Here is an 11,038-nt window from a genome sequence, read left to right on the forward strand (position 1 = left end):
GTCCCTCTTGAGCGCAGCCTTAGATGGTGTGCGTTGTCGACACGGTCTCTGAATCTCTACATTCCCTACATATCGTTCATCCACTCTGAGAGATCGTGATACTAACGGGGGTCAGGGCTCACTACCCCCAAATAAAGCACCTTGCCTCTGAGAAAATACCAGAAGCAGGAAGGCCACTCTCACCTTACTCTCCTCTTCTCCCCGACACAGCCCATCACATCCTCAGTGAAGAGGCGGCCTCCCTATACTGGAGGAAGGGACGTCTTCACCTCTGCAGAGGCAGGGATGCAGAGAAGAGTCTAAACTAACCACAGCTTTTTCCTTCTAGTATTTGGTTGTCATTGTTGATTTTTGTTGTTGCTGATGCTTTTTAAAAAGCTTTTTACTGTTCTTGAATTCTTTTCCTTTCTTTCCCTTTCTTTTTCTTGATGGCGTCTCACTCTGTCACCCTGGTAGAGTGCCATAGCAACATTATAGGTCACAGCAACCTCCGACTCCTGGGTCCGAGTGATCATTCAGCCTCAGCCTCCTGAGCAGCTGGGACTACAGGCGCCCACCACTGTGCTCGGCTAGTTTTTCTGTCTTTAGTAGTGATGGGGTCTTGCTCTTGCTCAGGCTGTGTTCTTGAATTTCTATATGGGCTTTTATTAGAATTTTCTATTTCGGTTGTTTTTGTTCAGGTTGTCTTCTTTCATCTCCACTGCTCATATCCATCTTATATTGAAGAGGTTCCTAATCTATTAATATTTGTGTGGCCTCCTTTCCCACTTCACACATGCTGAGTGCCATCAAACATGGTGATTTCCTGGGAACCTTAAGAAAGGATGAGAAGTCCCGTTTGACGCTGGGGACAAGCATTTCTACTCCTGGTCTCCTCAGCTGGCACTTGCATGGTATCAGAGTGGGGAATGCATCTGTTCAGGTGCACCCCGCTCTGATGGGCCGAGGAAGCCAGTTGCTCCTACAGGCAATCAGCAGGGTCCACTGATTGCTTTTTGAGAGAGACAGGGCGGCCTCCCCAGGAACCACCAAGCCGCAGTGTTCTTTTTGTCTTTACCTGATGCCTTCACCCCATTGCAGGCTCCCATCTGGTCTAGAGGGAAAAGCATGGGCATGCACTTGGTCCCCTGGGATCTTAGTAGGTACAGATCTTACTGTATCCTTGAGTGCTGCTTAGCTCAGAAGAGGGGAATAGTCAGCTGAGAGATGAGGGGATGAGACATCATCATTCAAGCCACCATGGCGCCAGGATTCTGAACACACACACGCTGGAAAACTCTGACTGCTCCTTTCATGTCCTCTGTTTCTTCACAGGAGAGAGCTATCCACGATACGAGGCCCGTGCAAAGTCTGTATAAAAGGCGGGCTTGTGTTCAGGCTGCAGCCCACCTGCGAGGAATCAGGGCCCCTCTTCTCTCTCTTTCCCCTCCCCAGTAGAATCCCCCAATGACACTTGGTGGCCTTGGACCAGCACTGGAATGAGATGAGAAGCACAAGCCATTTTCATGGGAGCTGGGGACAGCTGAGCACATCTGATGATGTTAAGAATGAAGAGGAGAGGCTGGCCGTGGCGGCTCATGCCTGTAATCCCAGCACTCTGGGAGGCTGAGGCAGGAGGATCTCTTGAGCTCAGGGTTTCAAGACCAGGCTGAGCAAGAGCAAGACTTCATCTCTACTAAAAATAGAAAAACTACCTGGGCATGGTGGTGGGTGCCTGTAGTGCCAGCTACTCAGGAAGCTGGGGGAGGAGGATTGCTGGAGCCCAGAATTTAAGGTTGTTGTGAGCCATGGCACCACAGCACTCTACCTCAGGGACAGAGTGAGAAAAAAAAAGAGAGAGAGAAGGCAAGTTCCAAACAGGAAAAGGAGGAGTTTCTGGGAGTGGAGTCCTGCGGGCAGGGAGACCCCAGGTGAGCCCCTCTTGGAAATCAGTTGGTGCCTGTTTGTCAATCTGCTTCCTCCTTCCTTTTTCTTCTTCCCAAATTTATTTCCTATTTTGATTTCAGTTATGTATAAACATAGATGTAATGTTGTCTTTCAAATTTCAAAACAGATGACCTTCCTCTCCATTGCCATGTTACAAATACGTAATAAATGGCATTTTCATTTGTAAATTCAGAAACCCTCAATCCCCACACTGATGAACTCTTTGAACACTGTGGGTTAGAACTGTCTCAGAGCTGGTTCTTCGGAGGCGTATCGTTCAGTGAAACAGATGTATTCTTAGTTTTAGAAAGCACTTCTTTTCAATGTTCACCCTCCTGGCCAGCATTCCTTGTTGGAGCTGATAGGCATTCTAGTATCCAAGAATGCAAAACGAAAATTGTTACCCGAACCCCATCCCACCTATGGAGGGCAACTGTTTCCATCATCAATAAGCCACATGAAGAGATTTAAAAAGAGAGAGAGAAAGAGATCTACAAGAGATCCAGCCAAATTACACATCCCTGTGAAAATAAAATCATCCCCAGGTTTACAAGATCTAAAAATAACATGTAATTATCAGCAATCACCTGTCACTCAGTAAAGCCATAAAAAATAATTAAAATCAGGTTTGATAATGAGACATCAAATTGGCCAATAAAAATAAAAACATCCTATTTCTTGATCTGAATTCTCCGTGTAGTTGCACTACCGGGGTCTCTGTTCATCCCTTGTCCTTCCAGCCAATGCTGCCTTTTCCTGTGTCCTCTGAGGAGTAAGTGGCTATGGGTTTGATACAGTTTAAAAACTCCATGGACAAGCTACATTAGCATGATTCTTTGGAACTGTTTCAAAGACATTTTGGCTACTATTAATATTTTTAATCTTTCATTTTTATTACGTGGATGATGTCAAGAGCTATGGCAGGAAGCACATTTTGTCAATTAAATAATTAATCCTGCAGCATAACAGTCGGGGAGGAAAAATTGACATTTGTCAGGTTCAAAGAAAATGAAAGCCTGGAAGGATTCTGGATTGTGCTTGCTCAAGAAAAACATAATCTGATAGCAGAATTTCCTTTATTCGCATCTCTCCTGCTCTGAACACTCTCCACTTCAAACCACAGGAACAAAAGAACCGGCAGGCCTCCCGGGCCCTCCTCCTCATCTGCCCACTTATAAAATCATGGTGTATTTTACTTCCTAAGTACGTCCTGAGTTTGCTCACTTCTCACCAACCATGCCATCACCATTTTATTTTATTTATTTATTTTAGACAGTCGCACTCTGTCACCCTGGGTAGAGTGCCATGGCGTCATAGCTCACAGTAACCTCAAACTCCCAGGCCCAAGTGATCCTCCTGCCTCAGCCTCCCCAGTAGCTGGGACGATAGGCACCCACCACCACATCTGGCTAGTTTTAGTAGAGACAAGGTCTTCTTGCTCAGGCTGGTCTCAAACTCCTGAGCTCAAGCAAACCTCCCACCTGGGGCTCCCAGAGCGCTGGGATTACAGGCATGAGCCACCACTTCCACCTGTCTTCCTCATTTTAATCCCAAAATTGACTGAAAGTAACTCCAATAAACCACAGGTCAAGTATTATACTCAACTGGCTATTTTCTACTTTGGCAGTTGCACAGGAAATTATAAGGGACCTGAGTGTCAGGGACAGAGGGGCCTGGGTTCAAATGCCAGCTCAGCTCCCACGAGCCAAGTGACCTTTGAGCTGTCCAGCCTCAAATGCTCAATCTGTGACAGAAGGATAATCTTGGGACCCACCTCCCAGGCGTCCATGCACATGCCTGCTTAGCACACCGAGGGGTGGGCGGTAAAGAGGCAGGGGGCATTAGCCGGCCCTTGCCGTTTCCGTTTTTAATTAATTCCGATTTAGAAATTTGTGGAGTGAACCGCGGCAGCGCCCACGACCGGTGGCCTTGCCCCCCACTTCTGCTTGGCAGCCTGGTCTCAGGACCCTCTCCCCGCCAGCCGCCCCCAACTCTCGCTGTCCTCGCCCCTTGGCCTTCTCCAGGCCGGGGCTGGCCCTGAGCTGAGCAATCGTGCTCTTCCGTCCCCTAAGAACTTCAGAGTCAGGGATTCCACAGATGGCATCCCGGGGCCATCTGTGAAGGCTGCACTGGACTCAGGCTGCCCGGGAGGGGAGCCCTTGAGGGCCCTGTTTCCACCCCAGGCGAGCACCGTCTGCTCTGCCAAATCAAGGGGGGTGGGGCGTGGACCAGCCCCCGCCACTCCGCCCGCCACGGGTGCTTTTCCTTCCTAATGATATTCCGCACTGTAAGGATTGAGCTTTATTTTTCCCCCATAGGGTACTAAAGTTATTTTTGTTACAAAAAGCATGCCTTCACATTCAGTTCAGATCACATTTTTTTTAATTGAGGAAAACGGTCCATTGAGGACCTATTTCAGTTGTGCAGATAATATGAAATAAACAGAATTGGGTTCAGAATTCTAAGACATTTCACAATCATCTAAAGCCCCTTGACTTACCCAGAGTAACTATCTCAGATAAGCATTCTCTATGTCCTCTAAAAATGGTTTTAAGATGTTACTTTTTTTTCCCCTTTCCAGAAAATTTGACACCAGTCATTAGTAAGGCAAGTTGTAAGGGGGAAAAAATCTCTCTCCTTAGCAAATGCAATGAGTTTTCTTTGATGCAAACTGGTGTGGGTGAGTGAACGCGATTTCAATCTAGTTAGACTGGCCCTGTGCACAACGCAGGAAAGAAAAGAATCGTGGATAATTTCCAAACTTTTGAACGATTTATCGCATTATCACTTTTCTTAAATGTGTTCCTGTCCAACCGTTAGTCACTCGGCCTGTAAGGTGATTGGATATATTCTTTATTATTAAAGTCTAATTTATTTTTCTCCATTTTCAGATTAAATTAGCAAAGGGATGCTAAATTCTAAGTAAATTATATCACACATTGCAAATGTAAGAGGATTTTATTTTTATTAGTAGTAATCTTGCCCATATCTCAAGCAACTAATATGAAGTAAGCTGTTGCTGAAAGTGTTGAAACCAGTAGGTTTCAGGTTGTGAACTTAGAGAAGTCATTATTCCACTGGTAGGCTATGCAGATAGAAAACCAGAGTGTAAAAATGTTTAACAAATACTCATATGTGAATGTTTTAAGGTGTAATCTTAATATACTTGCTTGGAAAAAGAAAATGGAACCTTTAGGCCAGACCTGGTGGCTCACGCCTATAATCCCAGCACTCTGAGAGGCCGAGGCTGGAGGATTATTTGAGCTCAGTAGTTCAAGACCAGCCCGGGCAAGAGCACATCCCTGTTTCTACTAAAAATAGAAAAAGAGCTTGGCATGGTGACAGGTACCTGTAGTTCCAGCTATTTGGGAGGCTGAGGCAAGAGGCTTGACTCTAACCAGGGGGACAGAGTGAGACTCTGTCAAAAAAAAAAAAAAAAAAAAAAAAAGAAGAGGAAGAAAAAAGAAAGAAAGAAAATGGAACTGTCCTTCCATGGCAGTTTCTTGTGTAAAACAGGCAGAGACCAACAGCAGAGCTGGATGGATCATGAAATAATCGAGAATTATAATTCTTTGTTTCTTAGGAGGGAAAGATGAGTTTCCCCACCAAACTGTTCCTGCACTGGTTAACTACAGAAATGTTTGTGGGTCCCTTCAATAAAAGATCCCAAGAGACTCAGAGCAGTTATTTTCAACTCGTGTGCTGTGAGAGGATCTTAGGTGTGTCACAAAAATTTTTAAAGCTCATTCATTAAATTATTTTGGAAAGAACTTCAAAGCACAGTAAGTGTATTCTTTTATTTTTATCTCTCTGTCTTTAATCATCATTTAAGCGTACCATGGAAGTTCAATTGTTGGTTCAAGTGTGCCTGAGATAATAAAGGTTGAAAAACACTGGACTAGACTTTCAAGTTCATGCACACTTTGGCCATGAACCATAAACCTCACACACGAAATGTGGCTCCTCAGAATGATGCTCTGCCTGTGTGGGCAGCTGTGTCTGGAGGCCAGAGTGCCTGTGGGGTGGCTTTCCACCTCTAACCTCGATCACCTAAGTCTACAATCATCTAATATCTCCAAAGTCATCTTGGTGCACAGAACATCAGAATCAGAAAACAATCATGTTACCTTAGAGGGGGAAAAATGGGACATCTACAGGTTAGCAACATCGGAGGGCACCTTGTCGCGCTGGGACCATGACTTACCTTGTCTAGTGTATTCGTCTGCTTCTCTGTGAACCAAATCTTTTACTCTGTTCCCATAAAGCAGCCTCGAGGAATCATGATCAAAAGCTTTCAAGGTTTCACTGGAGCTGTAAGACTTCTGCGTGGGGACCCTACACTCCTCATTGTCTGCTGAGGAATTGGTATAGCGCCGCTCTTTCTCGCGTCTGCTCTTGGTCAGGGAGCAGTAGGGCCTCCGTTCTTTCACATCCATACTTCATTCCCTCTGTGGGCACATCGGTCCTGCTTGTTACAAAAGAGGCTCAAGGTTCAATGCTCATCAGCCTTCTCTGCAAAGATAAGAGGTTTGCATGATGTCAGCATAACATTCATCGAAAAACTGACGACTCTCTAGCCTTCTGGAGCTGAGAGTGGTGAAGAAGGATAGTATTGTCTATCTAGGAAACGTGCTTTCAACAAGGAATTAATACTTGGGAAGTCAGTGGAAGGTATTCTGCATCACCAAGAGGTGAGGCACACTTTCCCCTGATGACACTATGTGTGTTTGTTTAACCTACTGTATCTGATCTTTTCCCAGTAATATTAAAAAAAAATAGTAAGTTCAGGTTCAAATTTCACTATAGAAACCAGCTAAAAATTGGCTTTGAGAGTGGGGTAAACTTTCCACAATGGAAAAGTTCTCTCTAGAAGCATTTTCTCCATTCACAAAGAAATTCTCTTTCTGTTTCTTGTGAAAACTATTGTTTTTTTTCTGTTTCTATTTTGTTTTTTAAAGCAGGACCAAACTGGAAGCTTCTTGGAACTGCAACTTTGTCAAATGCACTGGATGTTTTATTATTTTATAGAAAGACTTGTCCTTCTGAGGGCTAATTCTCATGTTTTCAGGACCTGAATGTCTTGGATTATGGGAAAGGCTTGTCCTCTTCCTCCCAAACCCTTCTGCTTAAAATGCATTTTCCTCTCTCGCAAATAAATTTAATCAGTGTTATCCTGATATTTAAGGTAATTCAAGTGGCTAATTTGATGGCTTAGTTTTCTCCAACTGCCACCAGCAGGAGTAAGTTAGAAGGAGCCAGGCAGACTGCTAAGCAAAAGTCTTGCTTAGCAAGTCTTTTATATCCTGAATTTGCTGAACTGACCCTAGAAAGGGTGGGCAGAAATGTTCTAGAGAGCTGGCCAGGCTTTTAATCTGATGGTCCTTGAAGGTTCTGTCTTCAACCCCCAGTATAGTCCTCTCACCTGACTCCTTTCCTAAATTCGTTTTTTATTTGAAGGATTCTATAATTAATTTGAAATCCGTGTTTCCCAGCAGTGCCAGGTCTTCTGGGCTCCACACCTTAGGGCTGTCACTTCCACTTAGACCCTATTTTCTTCCACAGGAGGACGGTCTTCTCTGGAAGAGCCTCTCTCCCCAACTCTTGCTACCAGTCAACACATCACAGGGCTCTTTAACACACTAACTACTGCGAGTCTTGTAGCGACTGTCTCCCGTGTCAAACTCACAATGAAGTTCTCCGCATCTCTGACTCTTTCTCCATAACATTGCAAGGACACCTGTCATGTTCCATCTCCTGCTTCCATCCAGCTACAAAAAGAGGTGCTGAGTCCTGGGCTGGAATAATTGCAGAGTTCCAGAAAGATCTGGGTGTCTTCTCCCTGCTATGCCTTTAACAAAACCACACCTTGCCCTGCCCATGGTGCCAGAAAAGCATTTCCTTCAGAATGGCCTCCACGTTTCTCTGCTATTCCAAGTAGCTGCTGGTATTTTGGTGTAGCCTTGGACCTTACTTGATTTCCCTACCTTTTTCTTCTTTTCTATGAATCTGATAAAAAAAAAATGAGTATTTTTCACTGACCCCTTCTGATTCTTCACTCTTTACAAATTCTTCCAATAGCTCTCAGTAGAAATCTAATTTCACATATTGTATTTTTCCTTTCAGTTTAATAAATAATTTCAAGGCACAGTAATACAGATTATTTTTATACAACAGGATTAAAACAACACACCCATTCACACTTTTTATTCCAACAAAGGGAAGTTACTTTAGATAAACATTTACCTGCATGACTATTATCTATTACAAGGCTATCATTTAGATGCTCAGAACAAAGAACAAAGAACATAGTTAGCGAGGGAAACAGTTGTGTAATTTCTAGTAATATGCCCAAGCTCAAGGGGAATTGTGTTTCCAAAATATCCTCGATTTTTTCGGAGGAAAGGCCATATAGACCCTCAAAACCAAATGATCACCAGAAAGTTTTTAACTGACCAGAAAAATATAATAAACAAATTCCAGTGTTCTTAGTGGTAAAAGTTTGAGATTCAAAATCATTATAGAAGTTTCATTTCTCATCCTTAGTTGTCACCTGTTTTATAACGTGCTGCTCTAAACACACATACAGATGCATTTTTGTACTTTAAAAATGAACCAATCGAAGTAGAATTTAATTGTTTTTATAATTACTTTTCTTTTGCTGCTATTTTGCTTCCATTAGTTAGACCAGGTCTGCCAGTCAAATCTGATCTACCAGGTGTTTCATAAATAAGGTTTTACTGGAACACAGCACATGGATTTGTTTACCTGGTGTCCTTGGTCACGTTCATGCTACAAAGTTACCCATGAGTGGCTGCTGCAGAAGCTACAATGGGCTGAATTGTGTCCTCCAAAAAGATATGTTGAAATGTTAACTCCTGGTATCTATGAATGTGATCTTATTTGGAAATAGATCTTTGCCAGTGGAATCCAGTTAAGATGAGGGCGTACTGGATTGGCAGGGGTCTCCCGTCTTTGTAAGAGACAGGAGAGGGAGATTTAGATACACACAGACACAGAGGAAAGAAGATCAAGTGAGGAGAGGCAGAGCTTGGGGTGATGTAGCTATAAGCCAAGGGAACTAAGGGTATCAGTGGCAGTAGGAGCCAGGAGAAACCCCTAGAAGTTAGGAGAGAGTCACAGAAAAGATTCTTCCCCGGAATCTCAAAGGAGCGTGGCCCTGCCGACACCGAGATCTCACACTTCTTGAGATCTCATACTTCTTAAGGCAGCGGAACTGAAAGAATAACTATTGTTCAGAATAGAAAGAATTTCTATTGTTTTAAGCCACCAAGTCTGGGGAGTTTGTTACTGTAGCCACAGGAACATAACACAGAGACCTAAGGTGCATGGCTCTGTAAGGAAGTTTGTGAACCTCTGAGTTAGGCCATACATCTTTCCATTCCATTCTCTTTGCACCACCCCCCTTTGGATCTTTGAATGTAGAAAGTATTCTCAGTAAAGAGTGTAGTTTTCATGATAAAACTTTACAATCTTGCAAATTAGATCAACACGAAGTTCTTTAATATGGTAATCTGAACATACATCATCACAATTAAAGATAAAACTCGGTGGCAATGTTACTAAAGTTTATAAATCGGTACCAATTAAATGCTAATACACTAGTAATGAAAAGATAAACTGGGGTGTTTTGAGCATTAGAGAACATCTGTAGCACCAAATATCTGAGTTTTCCTTATTTGTGAAACAATTCTACAGTGCCATGATAAGTCAAGAGGTAGTATTTGAATATACTATGAAAGACTGGGGCAATTTGATCTTAGAGACTCTGAGCAACAAAAAGTCCTTTGTATTTGTCTTTTCATTTCTGTACATAGTTGAAACTCTTCAAGGGTTTAATCTATACTGTAATGTTTGCAACTACTGATATGCTTCATTGATGAAAGTCAATGGGTTCAATGTGACTTCAAAAAGCAGTTTGCTGTGTTATCTCCTCCATTCAAGGCTTAAGACGAGAAGGTTAAGAAATGCAGCCTCTTAAGTAGTGCTAAATTGTCGAAGCACTTTGATGGTGACTGCGCAGACCCACACAAGGAAGAGTGTCACTGCCTGCATATTCAGCAGAAAGCATTTAATGAACAGGACATTAGCCGCATCAGTGGGCAAGGCCTTTGAAAAATAAGAAGAGCTATTAGGAGGAAAGTTGACCAAAAACTTTTGATTGAACTGGCTACAGCGAGTACACAACTATATCAGACTGATGTGGTTAATTCTCATTAGCTCCCTGAAAAATGATTCCGTTGCTAACCATAGCACTCCTCTGGAAATCACAGCTGGTTTTCAAGCAAATTAGATTACTTGGTTATTTGGTTTTTATCTCAATAATTGGCGAAGTATTTGAATGAATGTAGGCAGGAGCAGGCAGGCCACTCCTGACTTAAGGACACTAGACTCAGGATGAGCTTATCCTTTACTCCCCTTGTGTTATTTAAATATACTTTGAAACTTGTTCAGATAACTTAACATTACTACATTGATTCATAACATTCCTATTCCTGAAGAAACATTTTTTAATTGTATCTTTAGAAAGTAACTTGATTTTAGTTGGAGTCTATATGTCTTTAAAACTCTTACTACCAATGATTACAATTTATCAGGCCTATAACAAACATCCCTAAAATCAATGATAGTTATAAAATTCCATGAGCTTATGTATCTAAAGAGTGGCTGAAATAAAAACAAATATGCAAACCCAAATGATTAAAGAACCTTTTGGTCAAACTCACTCCTGCTTCCATTTTTTCTATAAGAATTACAGATCCTCAAATGCTACCTTAAATCTCCTACATAGATTGTCTTCCTATTTTACTGTAGTTTGGAAAAGCTCACCACCCCCTAAATAAGCAGACTTCAGAGAAACACTAATTTACCCCCAACACATTTCAGATTACAGATCTAAATTAAGTTCTTTTTATACAACACCAAGATACTTTTGCTTTTTGTAATTCACAATCCATACTTTCCCTAAAAAGTATGAATTACTATTTATGATTTATTACTAGTTATGTTAATCAAACAGTGAATACAACTTTGCATACCATAAGAATTTCAAAGCATTTCCTTTATTAAATAGCTAGAATAATGTCAATTGAAT

General features: G+C 42.3%; 1 protein-coding gene across 1 annotated transcript in view; it reads right to left on the reverse strand.

Annotated features, from left to right (window-relative positions):
- The window catches only part of LOC111726325 (teneurin-3-like), a 23,107-nt gene extending 16,708 nt beyond the window's left edge, over window positions 1-6,399 (reverse strand). Inside the window, exon 1 of the mRNA XM_023514913.1 lies at window positions 6,131-6,399. Coding sequence (XP_023370681.1) covers window positions 6,131-6,362 — 232 coding nt within the window. The 5' untranslated portion in view covers window positions 6,363-6,399. The remainder of the gene's footprint in view (window positions 1-6,130) is intronic.
- Between the last annotated feature and the right edge of the window lie 4,639 nt (window positions 6,400-11,038).

This window comes from Otolemur garnettii, unplaced genomic scaffold (assembly GCF_000181295.1).
Source record: "Otolemur garnettii isolate 467f Iridium unplaced genomic scaffold, OtoGar3 scaffold00061, whole genome shotgun sequence".
In the NCBI taxonomy this organism is placed as follows: Eukaryota; Metazoa; Chordata; class Mammalia; order Primates; family Galagidae; genus Otolemur; species Otolemur garnettii.